Below are 26,734 nucleotides of genomic sequence, written 5' to 3'. Positions count from 1 at the left end.
TGGCTTTGAATCGTGATCCTCAGATCTTACCCTCCTGAAGTAGCTAGGATTACAGGCATGAGCCACTTATGCCCAGCAGTAATATTTTTTTGCATAAAAAGTTAGAACAGTGGACTGAAAATGGGAAAAATTAACTGTCATGGCAGTTGTGTGACAAATACTGTGAGCACTGTTTTGCTGTACCTGTCAGTGTTGGCATTTGAGGGGCTGCTGTGTAGCGTCTAAGGCAGACATGGCTACGTGACTGCCATTTATGCTCGCAGGACTTTTCTTAGGAAAAAAAATGGGTGTTTATATTAATTTTTTTAAAGAAATTATACCACCTACTTTGAAACTGTTTTAACTTACTATATAACTTCACATTCTACTTGTGCTTCTTTTAAAGTGTATACTTAACAATACATTGTGGTTGGTTTTTTTGTACTCAAAAAGATTATGGAAATGCTAATAGTATATCTTTTTTTCTGTGTTTATATTTTGTGTTTTGCTAATGTACTGGGGTTTTTTTCTTCCTTTGTACACAGATAGTCAATATGCTTCACAAAGAGAAGTTCCAAATGGAAAAGGAGTTTCTTCAAGGGGTCAAAAATTTCCTAAAAATGCAGCTAAAACAAAACTGAAACAGAAAATGCCCACAAAACCACAAAATGGTTTTAACAAGAAACGCAAAAAAAATGTATTTAATCCTAAGAAGGTGGTTGAGGACTCTGAGTGTGATTCAGGCTCGGAAGTGGGTAGTTCCCTTGACGGGGACTACAGCAGTGGTGAAGAAGTTGTGGAGGATGGCTACAGAGGAAAAATCCTCCACTTCCTGCAGGATGCTTCAATAGGAGAACTTACCTTGATTCCTCAGTGCTCACAGAAAAAGGCTCAGAAGATAACAGAACTCCGGCCCTTTAACAGTTGGGAAGCTCTGGTGAGGCTACATTTTTTTTTTCGTGTGTGTGTGTGTGTGTGTGTGTGTGTGTGTGTTGTGTGTGTGTGTTTAATTTACAGTATCGTTTATAGTCAAGTTGTCTTCAGCCCAGAGAAGCATAGATGGGTGGCTTTATCCTGAGTAGAGTCAAACATTACTTTCATTGTAAGCCAATAGTATTTCAAATAGTGTCATATGACCTAATTTTGAATGAATTAAGGGGTGATTTTCCTGAAAAAACCCAAGCTGATTGGCTGGGAATACTGTCAGTCATTCTTTTGCATAGAAACTTGGTTCATTTCACTGCAGAAAGAGAAATTAGAGCTCACCTTAGGAAGGAGTTTGCTAGCCTGTTCCGATCTGTTACTGCTGAGACACCATGCAGAGAGCAAGAATGTGGCAGAAGTTTTACTACAACTGCTGGAAGAGCCATAGCAACATCCAGGGGAGCTCCATGCTTCAAAATGCCAGCCTAAGTATTTTATGCTTCACCACCAAAGAAGCAATTGTTGATTTTCTTTTTCTTCTAATAGTGCTAACTTAGGCGCTAATCAGTTTTTCTTGGTTGAACAACACGGCCATTTTATGAAGTGAAGCAGGCTACAACGTTTTTAATTGGAAAGATAGAAAAGCTTGTGAAGGGTAGAATTCCTGTATTAGGTGGAAGGAGGGCTTAACACTGGTAAGTACACTTTGCATGATCATTCTATGGAATCTGATGTCCTGTAAACAGTCTTATCCAGAGTACCTGCATTTTGAGTTTTATAATGTCAACGGTCATCAAATCAATTTACTCCTGCAGGAAAACATTAGAATTCCTTTGTTAGATTTTGCTTCAAGTTTTGTGAGAATGTACATTTTGTAGCATGAATCGTATTTATAGGCCTTGCATTCTTAACAATGTTCAGTTTATAGCTTGAAAAGGTGAAGTGGCTCTTGATGCATAATAAAACTTTTTTGGAAGTTTTATTCTCCAAATTAGGAAGATCCATTTGTAATTAATTTTGTAGCTACAAGAAATCTAAATGATCATGGATACCCTTATTGTGTCTTCACGTTACAATAGAGGATGGTCCCCATACAAGATGGTTAAAGCATTTTTTAATTAAAATGTTTGAAAAAAATGCAAAAAACATTACTAGGACTTCGCAACTTTTAAAAAGAAAAAACAGTGAAACCATTTGTTTTGCCTGCAGCCATTGCTTTCCCAAAGACCATCTGTCAAGAAAGCAGGCTCTTTCAAAACTTGTTTGGCTTTGCCTGAGTGATTTATTTGTTAAAATATTTGCTGAAGGGCTTTCTGGTTCTCCTTTTCTTCCTTTTCTTCTTTCTTTTAATCTTCAATGGGTTCCTATGTTATTGCAGAGCTGGGTTGCTTGGGCATGTTAGGGTTCAAATTTATTTAATAAGGAATGCAATTATCTGTACTAGTTTATGTAGTTGCTGTAACTACTTGCCCTATCTTACAGTAAAAGTGAATTAAACCAATTTACTAGAGGTGCATGTGCCAGATGTTTTAAAAAACATTCAGCAACTTAACATGTAGAAAGCGTGTTTCCCCTACTGATTAATTGGCATAGTGTAAATTAGTCTTGACATGAATTTGGAGATTATGCATTTCTTACTTAAACCTCCTAACTTCTTATTCCTTTCAAAAGTTGAACATAAAGACCATATTGTTTGTGCTAACCAACCACTAATGTTGAATGTTCTATGCAGTAAAATAGTCTTAAAGTAGACTTTGTACTTCCGTTCATTGAATATTGTGCTTTACTGTCCTGAGCAAACCAGGCAGATAATATTTTACAAATTAATAGTTTGACAAGTAGATATAATAAACTGTAATAAGGCCTCTACTTTTCTAAGAAATGTGATTATGACTAGGTTGTGGAAGAATTTGATATCTTAATAAAATTACCAACTGAAAAATCAGCATATACACTTTGATAAAAAGTAATTAATTTACTCTTTCTATTAATCCATAAGGTTTGATAACGGATTTCTGAACAACATTGAAAGGACACAGAGAAAGTAAAGCCCATCCCCCTTTTGGGGGAAGGTGCAAAATCCCTGTGTTAGTTATTAATCAGGTTTCAATGAAAATTAAAAAGTTATATATTCAGAACTGCTTGTTTAATATATAGACACCTTAAAATTATTACTACAGCCTATTTATTTAGTCTTGAAGATTATAGGAATCAACAGAATTTGACAGAACTATAAAATTAATAAATGTTTATTTTAAAAATGCATTCTCAACTCATGAATTAACTGAACACATTTTAATTATGATTTCTGCTAGAAGTAAGTTTTTTTTTGACATTGGTACATTTTATTGTAAAAGTAGCTTGACTATGAAAATTATTAGTAGAGCCCTTAAAACAACATTTAAAAAGCTATAGATCATTTTTTTTCTTGGAAGTCTTTGAATTTTGACTGGTATAAATGTATATGATATATATCTGATCATAATAGAGATGGTGGGTTTTTTTGGGGGGGGTTGTTGATCGTGAGGCTTGAACTCTGGGTTCTAGGTGCTGTCCCTGAGTTCTTCAGCTCAAAGCTAACATTGCTGTACAACTTGAGCCACAGCACCACATCCAGTGTTTTGGTGGTTAATTGGAGATGAGTCTCATGGACTTTTGTGCCTGGGCTGTATTTTAGTTGCCATCCTCAGATCTCAGCCTCCTCAGTAGCTAGCGTTACAGGCATGAGCCACCGGTAACCAGCTTGATCATAGTTTGTTGTTGTTGTTTTGCCAATCCTGGGGCTTGGAGTCAGGGCTGAGCACTGTCCTTGGGCTTTCCACAATGCTGGTGCTCTACCACTTGAGCCACAGCACCACTTCATCTTTTTCTGTGTCTGTGGTACCAAGAATTCTAACCCAAGGGCTTCGTGCATTGCAAGGCAAATACTCTACCATTAGGCCATGCTCCCAGCCCCCATAATTTTTAAATCCAAAGATTGGGTACTCTTTTGTGTTGCTTTACATTCTTGCCAGAGAATTTTTCAGTGTGTATGTGTGTAAGTGTGTGTTTGTGTGTACAGCAGTGTGAGCCTCATCCCTAGCTGAATTTAACAAGTTAAAATGTACTCAATTCTAGTCACTTTCACTTTACATGATAAAAATTGGTTTTTCCCCATATATTTTTTATTATAATTAATAGAAGGGTTACATTATATTCACCAGATAGAAGGTGCATTACTTCACAAATATTGATACCCTTTCTCGTGTCTTGGTCCCCATTCCCCCCCCACCCCAACCCCTGCCCCTCATCTTGTTTTTTCTCCCCTTCACTATCCTATTTCAAATAACCAAATACGCATATATACAATATATCAGATAACAAGGTGAAATTCTGTAACAATATGAGATAACCAAAGGACAGCAAAAGAGATGAGTGATAACATAGTACATTAAGGACAACAATCAATTGTTATATGGCTTTTGTTTCTATATCCTAGAGGTCCTTTCATTTAGCTTCATTCTATATGGCCTTATGTCTCTAGGTAAAAATTGGTTATTGAAAAGCATAAGGCTTGATTTGTTTTGAGTACAAAATTTGTTCCTAGTGCCTTGTGCTCCTTTCATTTATATTTTTTCGTTGTTTTTCTGACTTAGTATTATTGCTGGGTTTTAGTTGTAGAGTACATCTGTCTATATATGTCACCTAAAGTGTTGCACCCTCAGATGGGATGTCTTCGGTAATCTTGTTTATAGGATAATGTTACTCATGCTTCATTTTAATTGTACAACTTCGATAAACTGTTGAGGTTTTTTTTTTTAATGGAGATGAATTCTGACTATTGTGAAGTCTGCTACTGGCTGTTATCAGTAATGAACAAGATTAGATGTCGGTCATCAGGATGGAACTTGTTAGTACGGATTATGCAATTTGGGAGAAATCTTTTAAACCATTTTCTGTTCCTATAGAAATTAAAACCTATTTGTATTGGAAGAGTGACACACTGTGGCAAAAGAGGGTACTTCACTTGTTCACTGCTGAAGACTTACTACTCCAGATGGACTTCCTAGGTTCTAATTTTATGAGGCTTGCTTCTTATAAACACTTATGAAATCCTATTTTTCCCTCTATAATAACATTTATTATACTTAAAATCATCTGATACTTGTCTACTCTCATGTGCTTTAAGGTTATTTGGAAAGACCTGTCTACCAGGTACTTTTCACTATTAGCATAGTGTACACATAATGGTAAGAACTTAGAATAAATGATAGGTAGTTATAGCAAAAAACTTCACTTATGGGAGAGGGTAAAGGAACAGAAGACACCATAAGAAAGGAAATGTGCTTATTACCTGACTCATATAAGTCTAACGCCTCTGTACATAACCAATATAGTCATCATAAATTAATTTTACAAAACTTTACTTATTTTGCACTGATTAACAAAAATCCAACAAACTTTTTTTTTTCCTTCAAAGAATGAATTTGGCAGCCAACCATGGTGGTACACAGCTGTTACGCTGTGCTGTAAATGCTGAGGCCTGAACATCGCAAGTTTTTTGCTATCTGGGCCACATAGCAAGACACTAACTTTAAAAAAATAATCTTGGGGGCCTGGAGTTTGGCCTAGTGGTAGAGGGCTTGCCTAGCATGCACGAAAACCTTGGTTCGATTCCTTGGTACCATATACATAGGAAAAAACCCGGAAGTGGTGCTGAGGCTCAAGTGGTAGAGCTCTAGCCTTGAGAGAGTCCAAGGACAGGGCTCAGGCCCTGAGCTCAAGCCCAGGACTGGCCAAAAAAAAAAATAATAATAATCTTGGCTTTTGAATCATTTTGAGTGAGATAAAGTCAAGACCAAAGGAACAAAAGGCACATATCATCTCCTTGATATGTGTCAATATTCGGGTACCCAAGATTATGGACATGGTATTAGAGGTATAAACATAGCTACATAGACATAAAAATGTAGGCTGGGCTATATATATATATATATGAGAGAGAGAGAGAGAGAGAGAGAGAATATAGATTGATATGTATCTAAACTTTAAATATGTTCTAAAGTCTATGTGCCAGTGATTGCATATAGAGATTCCTGAGTACTTGTTTGTTAAATATGACATTTGAAATATGATATAAAAATCAGTGTTAATGAAATCTTTCAAAAAATAATGTTGACTTTATTTAGTAGACCTACAGTATTAGAACATTTCTTCTCATTGCCATAGTTCACAAAGATGTCTAAAACAAACGGTTTATCTGAAGATTTGATATGGAACTGTAAAACATTGATCCAAGAAAGAGATGTGGTTATAAGACTTATGAATAAATGTGAAGACATTTCAAATAAATTGACCAAGCAAGTTACCATGCTTACTGGCAATGGAGGAGGATGGAACATAGAACAGCCTTCCATTCTAAAACAAAGGTAATAATTTCTTGAACACAATCATTTTATCTGAAATATCTGAACTTACACTGCATTGTGCCTAGGGAAATTAAATGTCATTTAGCAAATAGTTAAAAAGAACTCCACAAAGATTTCTGTAACGAAATATATATAATATATATTAATTTTTCTCCCTCCCATGCAAAGTATCTTATTTACTACATCATTATAAGCCCACGGGAGAGGAGCAAATGGTGTGGTATTGTCTACTTATAAGTCTTTTTTTTTTTTTTTTTTTTGCCAGTCTGGGGCTTGAATTCAGGGCTTGGATCTGTCCCTAAGCCTCTATGTGGTCAAGGCTAGATCACTTGAGCCAAGCATCACCTGGCCTTTTTTATTTATATGGTATTAAGGAATTGAACCCAGCCAGGATTTCAAGCATGCTAGGCAAGCACTCTACCACTAAGCTATATTCTCAGTCCAGGACAGTTTTGTTTTTTAATTAACATTGGATGCCACAGTTGAAACATAGTGGCATTTTCGAGCCCTGTGTCTTTTCCATGAAAGTCTTGATTTCACAGTTTGATTCCTTAACCATTCATGCTTCCATGACTACGGAGATTTCCTGAGCATGTGCAGAGTATAATTTATGGGGCAGCATCAAAACTGCAGATAAAAGGCATGGGGCCAAGTCCTATACTCTCACATTAACATGTTGGGGTATATGCTCTTATAGTAAGTAAGAGGGAGCCTTTGCAATGAAGTGAAATCTTAGCCTTAGCATTTCAGTCCTAAGCAGTCTCAGAATTCATTTGTTTGTTTTTGTCTTTTTTGGTTATGGGACTTGGACTCTGGGTCTTGATGCTGTTCCTGAGCTCTTCGGCTCTAGGCTACCACCCTGCCCCTTGAGCCACAGAGCCACTTCCATTTTTTCTGGTGGTGAAGTAGGAAAAGAAAGAGGGGAAAACAAGATGCTTGGAAGGGAGTGGAGGAAGGTAAACAGACAAAAACATGAAAAGGGGTATCAATGTGTGAGAAGTAATGCAGCTACTACCTGACGAATGTAACTGTAAGCCTTCTATACATTACTCCCCCCCCCCCAAAAAAAAAACAGCCAAGGAAGGGGGTAATATGGTGAGAATGCTAAAAAATAAAAAAAATAGAGTTTCACAGAAAGCAGGGTGTGGTGGCTCACACTTGTAATCCTAGCTACTCGGGAAAGTCCTATGACTGACCAAGAAAAAAAAAAAGGACTCACAAACTTTGATGTTTGGACTGGCTTTGAACCATGATTCTTAGATCTCAGCCTCCTGAGTAGCTAGGATTACAGGCGTGAGCCACTGCGCCTAGCCAACTGGAAATTCTATTTTTTTTTTTATCTGTTAAAAGTTCTAATAGCTACTTTAGAAAACTTACTCCCATCTTTTAGAGCTTCTGTAAAGACAAGTCATTCCGACAGATTATTCTGATTATTTGTTCTGATTATTCTATACTGTAGCATTAGAAGTCATTAGTATGCATACAGTAGTATTCCACCAGCAAAATATTGTCATATGGAGATTTTTTGTAGTACTTGAAGTTTCTTAGTATGTTAACAATTAAGTCAGTATACTCACTTTTCTAGAATAACTATGAAGTTAATATGCTGTCATAGTTTAAATTCTCATCATTCATGGTATTAATTTCATAGCATTATATTATGACCAAACACAGAGATATTTTATATAATCCAACAAAGATAAAGCAACAGAGAGAAGATTTTTTTTAAATTGTGTGTTGAGTTCATTCTCTTAAAAATAGTTGTACATATGCTGGGAATGTAGATTAATGGTAGAGTGCTTGCCTAGCATGCATGCATGAAGCCCTGGGTTCGATTCCCAAGTCTGACATAAACAGAAAGCCAGAAGTGGTCTTGTGGCTCAAGTGGTAGATCACTAACCGTAAGCAGAAAGCAGCTCAGAGACAGTGCCCAAGCCCTGAGTTCAAGAGCTAGGACTGGACGGTGTGGTGGTGGGGCGGGGTGGGGGTAGGGGGGTTGTACCTGGCGTATAGAGTAAGTCAAGAGGTAAAACTAGATCTAAGCATTCCAGTTTTTATGTTTGTAAACTCAAACCTGATGTTAAAACACTGGTATAATATAGATGTGTAACACTTGGTAACTATTTCTTTATTAGTTTGTCACTCAAGCCTTATCAGAAGGTTGGTTTGAATTGGCTGGCTCTGCTACACAAACATGGACTCAATGGCATTCTGGCTGATGAAATGGTAAGTGTGCACCATTACAAGGATTTGTTGCTCAAAATATCACTAAAGGGGCCAGAAGTATGACCTAGTGGTAGAATGCTTGCCTAGCATGCACGAAGCTCTGGGTTGGATTTCATTCCTCGATACCACATACAGAAAAGAAAAAGCTGGAAGTGGTGCTATGGCTCAAGTGGTAGAAAGTCCAAGGACAGTGCTCAAGCCCTGAGTTAAAACCACAAGATTGGCAAAAAAAAAAAAAAAAAAAAGACATCCATTCTGGCATCTAAAACATTTCCTTGTGGGTGTCATTCTTTTGGGTGTGCAGTTTGTTTTGGTGGTGCCAAATGTCAAACCTAGAACCTCCTGGCTCTAAGCAAATGCTATACTTCTGAGCCATCCCCAGACTCCATGGGACTGCTGTCATCAGTATCTTCTTCTGTGTTCTTACTGCCAAGCTCACTAAGTGACCTCACTTAACCATTTTCTCTTTCTGGTCCATTCTCGTAAGTCCAGTCATACTGGGTTTTAGGACTTTAGCATGCATAATTTGTGGAAGGATACAATTCTTTTCATAATACCTAGGTATCCTTTAGTGTCCTGAGGTGCCAAACCACACTAGCTCTCCCCCCCCTTTAATATTTATTTATTTATTTTGTGGTTCATGGGGCTTGAACTCTGGGCCTGGGTGCTGTCCTGAGCTCTTCAGCTCAAGGCTACCACCCTACCCCTTGAATCACAGCCTTACTTCCCCTTTTTTAGTGGTTAATTGAAGTTAAGAATCTCAGGGTCTTTAGTGCCCAGGCTGGCTTTAAACCTCAATCCTCAGATCTCAGCCTCCTGAGTAGCTAGGATTACAAGCATGAACGCCCAGCATACACTAGCCCTTTACTAAACCAGCATTTTACTTATGTCTAAGTTTGCTTGCTGAAAAATGACTTCTCACAACCTGCACCCTCTTGACCACCACCTATACTGCTTCCAGCCTTCCAGAATGATCCTTATGTTCCTTCTCTAGCCATTACCATCATCTCAATTCTGATACATAGCACCATGGAGTAATCTTTTCCAGTTATACCGTATGTGCCATATTGTATTTGGTTCATTTATTGCAACATAATGTTCCCAAGACTCATTTTTGTTGTTATATACGTAATGGTTGGCTTTCTTCTTGCATTGCCATATGGCATGGTTATCTCTGTGTAAATTTGCTGCATTTTGCATATCAGCCCTTTTGATGGGAATTGCAGGGTGGCAGTCACAGCTTATGTTTAACTCCAGTTACAGGACATGGTTCTCAATCTACTCAGTGTGAATTTGCAGTATATGAACAATTGCCAAGATTTTTCTATGCATTGCAGAATTTTTTCCATACTATGTCATGTATGAATCAGCAGTTAATATCTATGTATTCTGTGTATTAAAATAAATGTTAGCATATTTCTGAGTTTTAATCAAATTTGAGAGCTAGTAGCATAGTAGGAATTTTCAGTTTAATTATGGAAAATGAAAAATGAACAGAAATATTCATCATTTATGCTTTCATATATTTATATGTATGTGGGTATATATTTTATCATTTAAAAATTATGTCTTTTTAACTTTTACTTTTAGGGGCTAGGAAAAACTATTCAAGCCATTGCATTCCTGGCATACCTATACCAGGAAGGCAATAAAGGCCCTCATCTCATTGTTGTTCCGGCTTCAACCATAGGTTTGTATTCCTGGGGATAAGTTATTAACTTCGTGTGTTTCATGGTTGCAAGTGTGTATGGTTTCATAGATGTGTGGTTTACTTGTTTTCTCCTTTGTATCTTTGTATGCATGTATATTTGGTGTATATCTCTGTCTTTTTCAAGAAAATAATTCAGGATAGGCCACCTAACTCCAAAAGTCCTTTAAGATAGGAACCCCATAACCTCATTTATTTTATAAACCTTTTTTTGGGGGGGGGGTTAGTCATGGGACTTGAACTCTGGGGCTGGTCACTGTCCCTGAGCTCTTCAGCTCAAAGCCCCCACCCTACCCCTTGAACCATAACACCACTTCCAGGTTTTTGGTAGTTAATTGGAGATAAGAGTCTCAAGGATTTTAGTGTCCAGGCTAATTTTGAATGGAGATCCTCAGATCTCAGCCTCCTGAGTATCTAGGATTACAGGTGTGAGCCATCTCACCCAGCTTTCCTCAGGTTATTTTTGAGGTAAGGTCTTCTTGCCCAGGCTGGCCTAGACTGCTCTGTACCTCTTGTGTATCTGGGATTATAGGTATGAGCCACCATGCCCAGTTTGTGTGCTTTTTTTTCCTTCTTTTCTTCCTCCTTACCTTCCTCTTTCTCTTCCTTCCCATCCCTGTTCCATTCTTTCTGAATTTGATGTACAAGATTGTGCCTATGAATGTACCTCTTTAAACTGGAAGTTAACAGTCACATAATCATAAGAAGTTATAAGGGCAGAATCAGTGTTTTTATTTTGTAAAGGAATAACTTTTCATACTCCTACTGTAGTAGATGCAAGTAATCTCTTCTGTTTTTTAGATAACTGGTTAAGAGAAGTTAACTTGTGGTGCCCCACTTTAAACGTGCTCTGTTACTATGGTAAGAACTTATTTTGTTTTTGAAGTTGGGAATTCCCTTAAAATTAAAATACCTAATGAAACCCAGTAAATGCAATCAAAATATGTGCCTTATTTTCAAATTCTAGGTTCTCAAGAAGAGCGTAAACAAATTAGATTTAACATTCATAGTAAATATGAAGACTACAATGTAATTGTTACCACGTAAGTATCGAGACATGTGTTGGGAGGTGGAGAGGATTTGTGCACACTCCAGATTGTGTATGGGGGTGTCAGAGTACTTTGGATATGAACTATAGAGCAGACACAATAGGATGATTTGTACTGAAGATGAAAGTACCTTTTTTTTTTTTTTTTTTTAATGCCAGTCCTGGGGCTTGAACTCAGGTCCTGGACACTGGCCTTGGAGTTTCTCAAGGCTAGAGCTCTACCACTTGAGCCACAGCACCACTTCTGGCTTTTTCTGTGTATGTGGTCCTGAGGAATTGAACCCAGGGCTTCATGCATGCTAGGCAAGCAAGCTACCCAGCCCCTGAAGGTACTTTTTTCATTGGGTTTGTAAGGCATTTACTACTATATCAGGTTATTATTAGCAGTGATGTCAAGGTTTTGTCTACAGCATTGACAACTCTTTTAAATTCAACTTTGAGATGCTCCACCAAGTTGATTTATATTTTTAACTTGCAAATAAATGGTAATAATAAATAATGGAACCTCCTTCTCCCAAACATTCTCCTGAAACATTTGAGTTAGAACAGGAAAAAGATAAAAACACATTTGAACAGTAATCTATTTGGTTATAACTATTTGCTATAACTACCTCATGGGGAATTTAATGCTCTTTTGTTACATTATTTATTATGTGGTTATTTAAAAATCTCTTAAAACCATGTATTGTTCTCACTGCTACCTTCTTCTATAAGGGTCTTTCCTTAAGATACAAAATTTCTTCTTTTTAAAATAAGACTTCCAAAAGAAGACAAAAATATGAGAAGGATTATCAATGTATGAGAATTAATGTACCTACTACCTGGTGAATATAATCCCTCTATACGTTACCCCAACAATAAAAAAAAGACTTCTTGTGCACTTATAGTATTAAAGTCAAATTATACTTCTCCCAAGTGTACACAGTAGTTAACTAAAAGAAAATTATAAATTTTTTTTAGTTATGTCAGCTTTCATAATTTGGGTTCATGTATGTTGGTAGTTATTAGATACAAATATTCATTTTTGTTCGTATACAAACTAGGTCTCATGTTGACATATAGGTACTGCCTAATAGAAGAAATGTGTGCCTGAAAGTAATTTTTAAAGTATTTATATCTCAATAGGGTGCAAGCTCCTAAAATGTTGTAATTGTAGGGTGTTTTTTTCTTTTCTTTTGGTGACAGGTATAATTGTGCCATCAGCAGTTCCGATGATCGTAGTCTGTTTCGTCGGCTGAAACTTAATTATGCAATTTTTGATGAGGGCCACATGCTGAAGAATATGGGCTCTATCCGCTACCAGCACCTTATGACCATTAATGTAAGAGATTATAAATTCTATGCTCTGATAAAAATACTACATTTTATAACTTAAAGTATAGAGAACTTCATATCAGCAGTCAGCAGACTTTTTGTTGTTGTTGTTTAGGGGGGCCTATGGGGCTTAAACTCTGGCCTGGGCACTGTCCCTGAGCTCTTCAGCTCAAGGCTACTGCTCTACCCTTGAGCGACAGCCCCACTTCCCATTTTCTAGTGATTAATTGGAGATAAGAGTCTCTTGGTTTTTTTATTGTCCAGGTTGGTTTTGAACCCCGATTCTCAGATCTCAGCCTCCTTAGTAGCTAGGATTACAGGGGTGAGCCACCACACCTGGCAGACTTTTTCAGTGATGGGTCAGATAAATATTTTATACTTTGTGTGTCCCATGGCTTCTGTCACATATTTGTTTTGTTCCTTTTAACATTTACTTTAAAATGGCAGAGCCACTCCTCATTCATTGCACATGAGCCTCAATTTCTGTAAGACAAGCAACTAAATGTCAGGTACAATTTATCTTCCATCACTTCATAAAAGTGATATGAGGACCGTTAATATAAGATTACTAATTTTTACATTCTGCTTATGAACAATAGATGACAGTTGCAGGCGCCAACTATCTAAATTGCTAGATTTTCATTGTGGCATCTTAAATGATTTTTTTTTTTGTTTGTCTGTACCAGTTCTGTAGCTTGAAAGGCCTGGGTGCCATCACTGCACTTTTATGCTCAAGGCTAGTGCTCTACCGCTTGAGCCATAGCTCCGCTTCTAGATTTTTTTTGGTAGTTTATTAGAATCTCAGACATTTCTGCCAGTTCTGGTTTGGAGCTGTGATCTTCAGAGCTCAGGCTCCTGAGTAGCTAGAATTACAGGCATGACCCACCATCTCCTGGCATGTTCAAATGATAAGTAATGATTTAGAGTGTATATAATTACTCTCCTTAACTCGACAAGATAGATAAGACAATAATAACTCTTTTAAAAGGAATAAAAGAATCAAAATTTTATCTTTTTTCACAGGCAAATAACCGCTTACTGCTCACAGGAACCCCAGTGCAGAACAATCTGTTAGAACTCATGTCACTGTTGAACTTCGTCATGCCACACATGTTTAGTAGCAGTACCAGTGAAATACGCAGGATGTTCTCTTCAAAACCAGTAAGCAGACTTGCATGCCCCAGTGTGGTATTCTTTCATCCATGATGTTTCTCTCCTCGTATTTTCTATTGCATTTGCTTTCTTTTGGAGTCATTTTCATAGACTCAGAAGTTTGTATATATTAATTAACTTATTTGTCAGCCATGGGGCTTGAACTCTCGGCCTGGGCACTGTCCCTGAGCTTTTCAGCTCAAGGCTACCGCTCTACCATGTTGAGCCACAGCACCACTTTTGGTTTTCTGGTGGTTCATTGAAGAAGAGTCTTACAGACTTCATCCCCTGACGGGCTTTGAACAGCTATCCTCAGATCTCAGCCTCCTGAGTAGACAGGATTACAGTTGTAAGCCACTGGTACTGGTTCTTGGCTTCAGAAGTTTCTCTTCTCCCTTTTCCTTTCTCTTAAAAATTCACAATTGGGGCCCAGAGTTTGGCCTAGTGGTAGAGTGCTTGTCTAGCATGCACAAAAACCTAGGTTCAATTCCTCGGTAGCACATACATAGAAAAAGGCCGGAAGTGGTGTTGAGGCTCAAGTGGTAGAGCTCTAGCCTTGAGGCAGTCTCAGGACAGAGCTCAGGCCCTGAGCTCAAGCCCAGGACTGGCAAAAAAAAAAAAAAAATCGCAATCACTTTTATTTCATGATGGTTATTGCAGTCATCAGTTAATAATCTAATTGATCTGTTGGTCCTGAACACAGCCTTGTGTGCAGTTCACATTTATTATTTCACTGGAGAACTTGAGAGACTGCATATCATGAAACGAAACACCTAGATGGAGTTTCAAGACTCAGATGTGACTTTCCATCTAGAATGAATTGAAATTCTCGTGTACTGTAATACTGTGTTGTTTGGATCATTTCAATCAAAATCTAATGGAATGTGTTTTTATTTTGCTTAGAAGTCTGCAGATGAACAGAGTATATATGAGAAAGAGAGGATAGCACATGCAAAACAAATTATCAAGCCATTTATTCTCAGAAGAGTAAAGGAAGAGGTAATACTTTATTTGGAGGTTTTGGTTCCAATTTTAAAATTCTATATTCTTTATTGGGAAGATCATCCTAAATTATTTTTCTCTCACAGGTTCTCAAGCAACTGCCTCCGAAGAAAGATCAAATTGAGCTGTGTACAATGTCAGAGAAGCAGGGGCAACTCTATTTGGATCTTTTCAACAAATTGAAAAAATCTATCAATAACCTGGGTATACATTGACTTTCAGTGTTTTGTGTAAAAAAGAATCTTGTACTAGGGGGCTACATTTTCTTCACTCCCAGAGTAAATTCACAAATTTAAAAAAGTGGTTGGAAACAGGCACTGGTAGCTCATGCCACTAATCCGAGCTACTCAGATGGCTGAGAACCGAAGGTCACAGTTCAAAGTTAGCCCAGGTAGGAAAGTCTGTGAGACTCTTATTGCCAATTAACCACCAGAAATATACAAGTAGTGCTGTGGCCCAAAGTGATAAAGCACTAACCCTGGGCAAAAAAGCTCAGGGACAGTGCCCAGGCCCTAAATTCAAGCCCCACAACCAACCAACAAGAAACCCAGTAGTTGGGCTAAGTACCTGTGCATCAGGCCTGTAATCTGAGCTAGTCAGGAGACAGATCTGAAAGTCGTAGTTTAAAGCCAGTCTGAGCAGGAAAGTCTATGGGACTTTTATCACCAATTAACCACCAAAACAATGAACAGTGGTAGAATGCTTATTCATAAAAGCTCAGGGACAGTGCCCAAGCCCTGAGTTCAAACCCTAGGACTGGCACATATAAGCAAAAAAAAAAAAAAAAAGTTTGAAAAATTTAAAACTTAGATATACTAACCCACTGCTTTCTAATTTCTTTTTTTTTTTTTTTAAACCAGTCCTGGGGCTTGACTCAAGGCCTGGGCACTGTCCTCAGACACTTTTTGTCAAGGCTAATGCTCTGCCACTTGAGTCAAAGCACCACTTCTGGCATGTTTTTGGTGTGTATGGTACCAAGGAATTGAACCCAGGTCTTCATGCTAGGCAAGCACTCTACCACTAGGGCAAACTCCCAGCCCTGTTTTTTGTTTGTTTGTTTGTTTGTTTGTTTTAATATATATTCTTTGGACCATAGAAAAAAACACAGAGATGTGCAATGTCATGATGCAGTTGCGGAAAATGGCCAATCACCCTTTATTGCATCGTCAGTACTACACTGCTGAGAAACTGAGAGAAATGTCTCACCTGATGCTGAAGGTAAGGGTTCTACATTGTGCTAACAGTGGTGAGTTGTCATGAGATTGATTATGCTCAAAGTCAGATTACTAAGCTCAGTAAACCCAAGAGCATGGGCATTGTACCAGAGCTCTTCAGCTCAAGGCTACCGCCCTACCCCTTGATCCACAGCATCACCTCTGGATCCTCAGATCTCAGCCTCCTGAGTAGCTAGGATTACAGACGTGACCACACCCAGCTTCTAAAATACAGTTTTTTGATAATAGATTCATGCCCATTTTTTGTGTAGTCCAAGTCTACTCTCACTAGAAGAGCAGAGTTAGTCATTGCACCATAAATTTGCCAGTGCTTAGGGTTGACTGCCACAATGCACAGTGCAGGTTTTTTTAATTTTTTTTTATTAAAGAATTTATTAACCTTGATTTTTACATCATATTTCAAATGACGTATTTAACAGTGCAGTCTCTTAAAAACAAAGATCCCTCCCATTTTTGTCTCAGTGACATTTCCCATTTATTTTCTTCATTTTTGTTTCATCATTGTATTCAATTTTAGTTTTCGCTCATTCTTTGTTAACATCAACCCTATCCTCATATCTCCTTAGAGATCCATGAAGTGAAAGCAACCCGTTTTTTAACAAATTTTTGTTAAGCTTACTTTGGAAAATTTCAAACACATGTATAGAGAGAATTTATGAAATCTTGTAATCAATATATGAAGCTATAATGAAAATTTCATCAATATTTTAGTTAGCATTTAGGAATTATATCATTTTTGTTATTTATACTGTTTCTTTTTTCTTTTCTTTTCTTTTCCCCCAGTCCTAGGGCTTGAACTCAGGGACCTAGGCACTGTACTTGGGCTTTCTCAAAGCAAGAACTCTACCACTTGAGCCACAGTATCACTTCCAACATTTTTTTCTATGTATTTGGAACTAAGGAATCAAAATCAGGTCTTCATGCATGCTAAGCAAGCACTCTACCACTAGGCCAAACTTCTGGTCCCTCTTTGCGTTCACAGGATTTTTTTGAACTAAATTATAGAATAATTTTAAATATTTATTTGTGAATGAATAATAATATTGAAATAAGACTAAAGCTAAAGGCTCATTTAATTATTTTAAGTCAGCAGGAACTATTGTGAATTTTGTTAACATTAGAATATTCAGATAATAAACATCAAAATTATTTCATGTTTCAGTGTTGCAATATGAGTGTTAAATTTCTTTCTAAATGTGTTTTTTCAAATGTGAAAACTTTTAAGTTATTATTGTATTATCAGTTATTTCCATTTTGAAGTGTATTGTGTTTTGTTACATTTTATTTTGAAAAGGAACCTACACATTGTGAAGCTAATCCTGACCTGATCTTTGAAGATATGGAAGTTATGACAGACTTTGAACTACATGTACTTTGTAAACAGTATCGACACATTAATAATTTCCAGTTAGACATGGATTTGATTTTAGATTCTGGAAAATTCCAAGCTTTAGGATGCATCTTATCTGAATTGAAACAGAAGGTATTAAAAAAGAATGATATTCCTTTTATATTTTCACAGTTAATTTTTTTTTTTTTTGGTAGGTTGTGGGACTTGAACTCTGGGCCTGGGTGCTGTCCCTGAGCTCTTCAGCTCAAGGCTACCACCCTTCCCCTTGACCCACAGTGCCACTTCCGGTTTTCTTGTGGTTATGGAGATAAGACTCTCAAGGACTTTAGTGCCCAGATTGGCTTTGAACCATGATCCTCAGATCTCAGCCTCCTGAGTAGCTAGAATCACAGGCATGAGCCATGGCTACTGGCTTCAGTTAAACTACTTAAAGTGGTTGACATGATTTGACTTTCTTGGAAGTTTTAGTCAATGTGTATTCTCCATTCTTGTAGGACCTAATATTTTGAACATTTTCTTCACATATTTAGGTGTCTGTTTTCCTAATTATCTCTTTTTTCCTCTTCAAGGAAACTCAAAAGAGAACAATAAAAATTAGACTACATCTGAATTGATTTTTAAATAATTGTCATTATTCATGTTATAATCTGTAGTGATTACTTCACAATGAGTATTTTGACAATACCAGTTGTTAAATAACTACCTCTTTTTTTAATCAAATCACTTAAATTTATAAGATTGCCATGCAAATAGTAATTGTACATTTGATGATTTTTTTTCTTTTATAAAAGGAAATAATCGACCATCCTTAAAGACAAAACTAAGAGTTGAGAGTGAAATAAGTGAAGGGAACTTATTCATACATAGCATAAAGTAGAAAATTTATCAGGTGTCATGACCTGATTTTTTTTTTTAAGCTCAGGGCCTGAGCACTGTCCTTGGATTTTCTCAAGGCTAGAGCTCTACCACTTGAGCCTCAGCACCACTTCTGGCTTTTTTTTTTCTAAGTATGTGGTACCAAGGAATCGAACCCAGGTGTTTGTGCATGCTAGGCAAGCACTCTACCACTAGGCCAAACTTCCAGCCCATGACCTGATTTTTTTTAAAGAAGGAATTGATTATTACCTGCTTTTGCTATTGGGATTTTTCTGCAAAGTTGTTACTGGAGTAATATGTTACATAATTGATCTATCTAAGCTTTAAGTATTGTCATGATTTTATTTTTATTTTCCTATTTCTAATCTATCCATGTGTTTTTACAGGGTGACAGAGTTGTACTGTTTAGCCAATTTACCATGATGCTTGATATTTTAGAAGTTCTTTTAAAACATCATCAGCATAGGTACCTCAGATTAGATGGAAAGACTCAGATCTCTGAAAGGTAGGTATTCAGCTTTAGAACAGCATTTATTTATTAATTATATATTAATATTTAAAATGTGTATAATTTTTCACATTGTCTCTTAATGTTTGTGTATATAAAATTATTGCCTAAAGTGAGAGAACATTCTTTTAATTTGTCTACCAGATATACGTGTTAATATGTTTAGGAGCAGATGTAAAAACTATATATGGTTTGTGTGGGTTTGTTTTTTGCTTTTGTGTAGTCCCAGGGCTTGAACTCAGGGCCTCTTCACTATCCCTGAGCTTGTTGACTGAAGTCTAGCACTCTGAAGCCACAGCTCCCCTTACTTTTATTTTTCCTCCAGTCCTGAGTTGAACTCAGGGCCTGAGTCCTGACTGTCCTTGGTCTTTCTCAAGGCTAGAGTGCTACAACTTGAGCCACAGCACCACTTTGGCTTTTTTCTATGCATGTGGAATCAAACCCAGGGTATCCTGCATGCTTACGCAAGCACTCTACTATTAGGCCAAAACTCCTGGCCCCACTTATTACTTTTGAGTGGTTAATTTGAAATAAGAGTTTCAAGGACTTTCCTCATTGAACTGCAATCCTTAGACCTTAGCTTTCATTGTAGTTAGAGTTATAGTCTGCTACATAGAACTATATTTTAAAAAGTTACTAGCCAGGCGCCATGGATCACACCTGTAATCATAGCTACTGAGGAGGCTGAGATCTGAAGATTGCGGTTCAAAGCCAGCCTGGGCACTAAAGACTGTGAGACTCTTATCTCCATTTAACCACTAGAAAACGGAAAGTGGCACTGTGGCTCAAGGGAGGCGGTAGCCTTGAGCTGAAGAGCTCAGGGACAGCACCCAGGCCCAGAGTTCAAGTACGATGACTGACAAAAAAAAAAAGGGTAACTTTTAAGCTTCTTTTAAATCTTTTTTGGGGATTGGAGGCGTGGCTCAGTTGGTAGAGCCTCATCCAAAGAGCAAAAACATCAGGTACTGAATTCGAGTTCCAGTTTTGGACCAAAACAAAAAGTCTTTTGTCTGTTTTGTTGTTGTTGTTCTTGTTGGCCTGTTGGGGATTCTGTGTTTTTTTGTGGGTTTTTTTTTTTTAATTCCTTTTTTTGTTTTCTCTGTGACAAGAAGTTCTCCCTGTTCTTGAACTCAAGATCCTCTTGCCTCAGCCTCAGTTGCTGGGATCATAAATGTAGGCCCATTAAAAGAAATGCAAATCAAAACAGCTCTTAAGATTCCACCTCACTCCAGTTAGAATGGCCAGGATCAAGAAATCTAATAACAGATGCTGGAGGGGATGTGGCCAGAAGGAATCACTACTACACTGTTGGTGGGAGTGCAAACTCGTTCAACCACTATGGAAAGCAGTGTGGCAGTGCCTCAAAAGACTAAACATAGAACTCCCCTATGACCCAGCAATTCCACTACATTGGCGTTTACCCAACCGTCCAGAAACAAGGATATACTAAATCCACTAGCACAATGATTTTCATTGCAGCACTATTTACCATAGCAAAGATATAGAACCAACACAGATGTCCCTCAGTCGATGAGTGGATCAACAAGATTTGGTATTTATACACAATGGAATGCTATGCTGCTGTCAGAAAGAACGACATCACCCCACTTGTAAGGAAATGGAAAGACTTAGAAAAAAATCAGATTAAGTGAAGTAAGCCAGACTCAAAAGAACTTAGGCTCAATGGTTTCCCTCATTTGTCATAATCAGTAGAAACCTTGGGCTCTCCTAGCAGAGATTTATAGTAGAACAAAACCTAGATACATAAGGCCATATAGAGTGATGCTAAATGAAAGGACCTCCAGGATATAGAAACAAAGGCCATAGAATGAGTGATTGTTATCTTAAATGTACTATACTATCTCTCATCTCTTTTGCTGTCCCTTGGTTATCTCATTACAGTATTTCACCTGGTTATCTGATATATTGCATAGATGCATATTTGGTTATTTGAAGACGGATAGGGAAGGGAGGAAAACAAGATAAGGGGTGGGGGTTGGGGGAGGGAAATGGGGACCAAGACATGAGAAAGGGTATCAATGTTTGTGAAGTAATGCACCTTCTATCTGGTGATTATAATGTAACCCTTCTATTAATTATAATAAAAATATATGAAAAAAATACATAAATGTGGGCCCAGAGGATGTCAGGTTCTAGGCCAGCCTGGGCTACTGAAGGAGACCTGGTTAGTGGTCTTCCCTAAAGTTTTATAAAATTACCCTGAAGATCAAAAGATGTCTTTTCTGATATGGCTAAATTTTATTATAAATATTTTTTTATCATCTAGTGATTTTTTTTTCCTGCTGTATTAGCATAAGAGCAGAAAATATGCCAAAAGAGAATACATTGACCAGTGCAAGGTAATTTTCTAATCCTGGATTTGTCAAGTGTATTGTCAACCAGTAGAGGCTGATACACTAAGACCATGTAGACAAATCAGAAGTCATCCGAGAACTTGACAGTCCTTTGCAAACTAATCAAATCTGAATGGTTGGATAAAATAATAATTTGAGAGAACAATAGTAAAGTGTTGGTAACTTGAAGGTCCTCCAATGCTGAGGCTCCAGGAAAGTTACTGTATCAAGAACTTATATTGATTGAACTCAGGTTTCTCTCCCTATATGATATGCTGTTTTCCATTTTAACTATGTTATGTATCTTTTAGTGAGATTTAATCTATTTATCTTATAGGATTCATCTAATTGATGAGTTTAATACCGATATGGATATCTTTGTGTTTCTCTTGTCAACAAAAGCTGGTGGATTAGGAATAAATCTGACATCAGCAAATGTTGTTATACTTCATGATATTGATTGCAATCCTTACAATGACAAGCAAGCAGAAGATAGATGCCATAGAGTGGGCCAGACAAAGTAAGTAATTTTGGTTGAATTTGTTTTAGTCAAATTTAGTCAGCTTAATTGACATAGAATGTTAGAATAGAGTATGTTGGATGACTTGCCTTGGTTTTAACTTTTTCAACAAAGTGTGGTTCCTGATATATAAACATAAATTTCATTATTAAGGAATAGTTTCTGTCATCAAACATGTGTAGATCAGACCTTATATACTTAATACAATGTGTTTACCCCTGTACAAATGGAAACAAATGAATGTTGGTGCATAATGTACAGCTATTATTGGTCTTTACATGTACACACACATGACTTGCATTTTTTGAAACTTTATCTGTGCTGTCAACTTAGGGAGAAGTATTCCAGTTTGCCATGTTGAGTTGGAATGGTACAGAAATTAGTAGTCTAGAAATGTTATACTTTTATGCTTGCTACTAGCTATATTGAAAACTGTTTCAACTATCCATTCTTTAGTAACGACAACAAAACTTCCCATTCTCAGGCCAAATAGTTTCAGAATTTATGGAAATAAAGTATTATCAGTAATTGAAAAGAGTTGCTTTTACATTATTTAAGAGACAGACAGAATTGGTCCATACTAATAAATAATATTGTCTCTAACTGGATATGTTGGTGGTACATGTTCACAATGCCAGTGCTCTGGTGGGTCAATAGTTTCCGGCCTGATGGGCTAAAGTGCAAGACTATCCCTCAAAATACATATGTACATGTACACACGCACACACACGCGCACACACACACGATACTTTGTTAACAGATGAAAGTTAATTTTCACATTGATCACAAGGCTATGAAGAGATTAGAGTGATTGTACTTCAACTCTTTTTTTTTTTTTTGGAGACCGGGGCAGTCCTGGAGCTTGAACTCAGGGCACTGTCCATGAGCCTCTATGTTAAGGCTAGTGCTCTTATCACTTGAGCCAGAGTGCTACCAGTAGGCCAAATTCCTGGCCCTCAACCTGCTTTCTTATGTAAGCAGCAGACACTTGTCTTTCCAAGAGATAGTAGTGTAACTCTTTGTTGTAGTAGTGTGTTTGTTATTATTGTTGTTTTCTCCCTCTTTCAGTGCTAGAAGTTGAACCCAAGGCATTGGGAATGTTTCAAGCATTCTATATCACTGAGCTAAATTTCTAATTCTGTAACATTTTTCTTTTCTTTTCTTTTTTTTGTGGGTCATGGAGTTTGAACTTGGCCTGGATGCTGTCCCTGAGCTCTTCAGCTCAAGACGATAGCCCTACTCCTGGGCCTGGGCATTGTCCCTGAGCTCTTCAGCCCAAGGCTACCACCTCACCCTTGAGCCAAGCCCCAGTTCCCCTTTTCTGGAGGTTAATTGGAGATTAAAGTCTCAGGTCCTTTTGTGCCTAGCAACATTTTTATCAATATTCTTCAACATTTTCTTTCATCTCATGTATTAATAGTAAAGAACTTCTGAAAGTCTAAATCTCAGAAAATGGCATCCCAGATAATTTGAGTAAAATATTTTATGTTTAAGGATTTTCCCTTCGGTAACTTTCAAGTTATTCTTATTGAACTGTTAGGTGTAGTTTACATGTATCCAAATAACTTCAGTAACCATTGGGCATATCTTGAATTTGTTTTAGAGAAGTACTAGTTATTAAATTAATAAGCCAAGGGACGATTGAAGAATCCATGTTAAAAATTAACCAGCAGAAGTTGAAACTAGAACAGGACATGACTACCGTAGATGAAGGTAAGTTGTTTCATGTCATTGTTCATTATCCTTTCCCTGAAGGTAAAGAAAGATAGGTGGGTTCTTAACTCATGTACACAATTTGGGGTAAAATAAAAAGGTAAACAGACATTTGTCAGAAGTACAACAATATCAAAGATCAGTTTTGCCAAAATTGATATAATAAGCTTGATTTGGGGGAAATCAGCTCACCCATCCCTTATCCTACCCCAGATATCAGATTATCTCATAAATGAGATTTGTGCATTTGAATGTAATTTTATTCACAATTTAATTTATTTCTCACAGTTTTATGGTTTAAATGTGTGCAAGTAATATTTAAAGTTTAAGAAAAAGTATTTTTGACACTTTTATGAATAACCATGACACATAATTCTATTTTGGCTAGGTAATATTTATTGAAATAAACTTTCTTAACTTAGGTCCTTGGGGCTGGGAATGTGGTGTAATAGTAGAGTGCTTGCCTAGCATGCATGAATCCCTGGGTTCAATTCCTCAGTACCACACACACGAAAAAGCCAGGAGTTCAAGCCCCAGGATTGGCAAAAAAAAAAAAAGTTTCTTACATTCTTTCTTCAAGGCTGGTACTCTGCTACTCTTTAATACTTCAGCACACACATCTTCACTTCATTTTTTTGCTGGTTAAGATTTTGTATGTATGTATGTATTTATGTCAGGCCTGAGCTTTTTTTGTCTGCAAAGATAGCACTCTTATCAGTTGAGCCACAGCGCCGAGTTTGGCCTTTTCTGTTTATGTGGTACTAGGGAATCAATCCAGAGCTCACTCATGCTAGGTAAGCACTCTACTGCTAAGCCTCATGCCCAGCCCAAGTCAAAGTATTTGTTAGTACATATGTCGTTGTCAGTAACCAGTAATTAAGTCCATTATCAAATAACTATGAGTGCTTAACTGAATTAACAAGACTGATTAGATTCTATATATATTTTTTTTTTTGCCAGTCCTGGGCTTGAGCTCAGGGCCTGAGCACTGTCCTTGGACTTTCTCAAGGCTAGAGCTCTACCACTTGAGCCTCAGCACCACTTCCGGCTTTTTTCTACATACGTGGTACCGAGGAATCGAACCCGGGTCTTCATGCATGCTAGGCAAGCACTTTAACCACTAGGCCAAACTCCCGGCTCAGATTCTATATACTTTTGACCCAGTGTTCTTATGTCTTAGAATATCCTGGTGTGTTGCTCCTCAATTGGTAAAAGCCATGTTTCTGTATTAACCCCTCCAGGTCCACCTTCCTATTGTCCTTACAAGTATAAATCAAACACTTCGTTTTATAAGGACTCTGAGGCTTTACTCTCATTGTGATCCCCATTCTGTATATAAATGTTTTTATCAAACATGAGAAGTGCTATGTGAACACAGTGTGATCCAAACTAAATTCAGAGTGTCTTTAGACATCTCCATGCAACTACCTAATCAGAAAAACCTTAGGTTATACTGACAGTGGGTGAAGAGGAGATAACCTGCATGCATGGAAGGGAGAGCTTTTAATGGAATGATACCGAAGCAAACAGATGATTAGAAGATAAATAGGAATTCACTAAGCAAAAATAGAATGTGAGGAGATACTCTATACTCTGCTCTCACAAATGTTTCACTGCCCTTTCTGACCCGCAGGCGATGAAGGGAGTATGCCAGCCGATATAGCCACCTTACTAAAAGCGTCCATGGGCCTGTGAAAGGACAGTGTGGACGTCCTGATTGAGGAGGGAATAGCAACTGGTGCACTCAAGGACATTTGCATTATGATGACCACGGGGTTTATGAACATTTGTAACTTTTTATAATTTCCATATTGCATTTCTCATAGTATGGACAATTTTTTGCCACTAACTGAATTCTCCAGATGCTCAATGAAATTTCGTAAAAAAAAGAAAAAGAAAAAAAAAAGCCACAAATACATAGTCCTGATGACATTAAAGAATCATCATTTTACAAAGCAGTTTTCTGAACGGGGATTAGTCGGTGATTGTTTGTAACAAATATGCTAACGCTTTAGAAATGTCAGTATTTTTGTAATTATTTCTACCTCCAAATATATATATATATTGTCTCTCACTGGATAATGTGTGTAGATTTTTACATGTGCCTTATTTGACAATGCTTTCGTCTTGTTTTTGCTTGTCTCCTTTGAAGTTTTTTTATGATGTTGGTTTAAACTGTGCAGCAGTGTAGGTTATATAGACTTCATTTTTTGGCTTTTTTTTTTTTTTTTTGCTTTTGAAGCAGATGTTCACCAATGTCAGCAAGAACTCAACCTGAATTTAAAGGTGGCATTCCATCAATGGCATCCCCCAGGTCCTCTCTGTACTTCTGTTGGAATGCACTTGTTTGGCTAGGCACTAAGTTGTTTTCCAGTGCATTCTGACTTCTAGCCTTTACCTTGCTCCATGATTAAGTCCTTCTGTTCATTTCCCAACTGCACTATGGTGTGCTTTAACCCTGCCTGTCTTTGTGCATGTTTTTGTTGATTCATTCTCCTGGCTTTTGATTCTCTCGAAGCTGTTGCCTAGTCACTTTTTATTATCATATACTGACAGACCAGCACAATGTTGGGCAGCACGCTGTAAAGTTGCTTCACTTCACAGCAGACTGGGTGTGACTTCATATTGAGGCAGCATTAGGTACTGCATGGAAATAGGTCACTAAAATTCCTAGCAAAATATATGTAGCCAGTTTCTAGAATTTCTAATACAGGACCACCTAATGAGAGAGCCATTGTTCAATTCCATTTAAGTGTGGGTGACAGTGAAATTTAGAAGATGTAAAGAAAGAGTTGTCTAGCCGTTATTTAACTATTAAAACTTTCTTTAAATTTTTGCCTGTCAGTCTGTTGCTGTTTTTATTATATATACATCAGTTTCCTTTGTGTAACTTGTCAGTTTTCATGTGTTTTATTTGTATTATGTAAATATCATAAATAAACTTAATTTATAAATCAAGGATGTGTTCATTATTGGAGTTCATACTTTAAAAGACATCCTAACTTGCTAAGATGTTTGCTAAACCCTCTCAACGTAGAAAGTGAATGAAGATCTCACAGTGATTTCTTTTGGTGTTACTGACTGAAAAACTCCCGTGTCAGAAGACTTCTTGAAGGCATACTGAATACATTCATACATTTCAACATTACAGGGCTAAAAAGAATTGCAAATGTCAATACTACCTCCTGCTGCAGCACAGTAACCAATTGCATAGCTTCATTGTTACAAATATTACCTTTCAAGTCACAGGTAGATTTCTTCTAATGCTACTGTATTAATGTACTTTCAAGAATAGACTACTTTTGTTGTTGTTGTTGTTGTTGTTGTTATTGGCTGTTATACCATATTTTCTCTAATAAAATGTAGTTGGGTTCTTCCTGTAATGCTCTATTATGTCTCGGGTTTAATAAAGACAA

The 26,734-nt window shown here is 37.2% G+C and overlaps 1 protein-coding gene across 3 annotated transcripts in view; it reads left to right on the top strand.

The window, feature by feature from the left end:
- Smarcad1 (SNF2 related chromatin remodeling ATPase with DExD box 1) overlaps positions 1-26,734 on the top strand; it is a 56,049-nt gene extending 29,315 nt beyond the window's left edge. For all 3 annotated transcript variants that reach the window (XM_090356796.1, XM_090356795.1, XM_090356794.1), the window contains 16 exons: positions 525-916; positions 6,112-6,311; positions 8,447-8,537; positions 10,128-10,227; positions 11,047-11,106; positions 11,213-11,288; positions 12,479-12,614; positions 13,631-13,768; positions 14,663-14,758; positions 14,848-14,965; positions 15,858-15,979; positions 17,291-17,479; positions 18,610-18,728; positions 21,423-21,605; positions 23,209-23,318; positions 24,952-26,734. In XM_090356796.1, coding sequence (XP_090212922.1) covers positions 525-916; positions 6,112-6,311; positions 8,447-8,537; positions 10,128-10,227; positions 11,047-11,106; positions 11,213-11,288; positions 12,479-12,614; positions 13,631-13,768; positions 14,663-14,758; positions 14,848-14,965; positions 15,858-15,979; positions 17,291-17,479; positions 18,610-18,728; positions 21,423-21,605; positions 23,209-23,318; positions 24,952-25,013 — 2,192 coding nt within the window. In that variant the 3' untranslated portion in view covers positions 25,014-26,734. The remainder of the gene's footprint in view (positions 1-524; positions 917-6,111; positions 6,312-8,446; positions 8,538-10,127; positions 10,228-11,046; positions 11,107-11,212; positions 11,289-12,478; positions 12,615-13,630; positions 13,769-14,662; positions 14,759-14,847; positions 14,966-15,857; positions 15,980-17,290; positions 17,480-18,609; positions 18,729-21,422; positions 21,606-23,208; positions 23,319-24,951) is intronic.

This window comes from Megascapheus bottae, chromosome 23, assembly GCF_031878675.1.
Source record: "Megascapheus bottae isolate mThoBot1 chromosome 23, mThoBot2.hap1, whole genome shotgun sequence".
Taxonomy (NCBI): Eukaryota; Metazoa; Chordata; class Mammalia; order Rodentia; family Geomyidae; genus Megascapheus; species Megascapheus bottae.
This window is presented reverse-complemented; position numbering and strand designations above follow the sequence as displayed.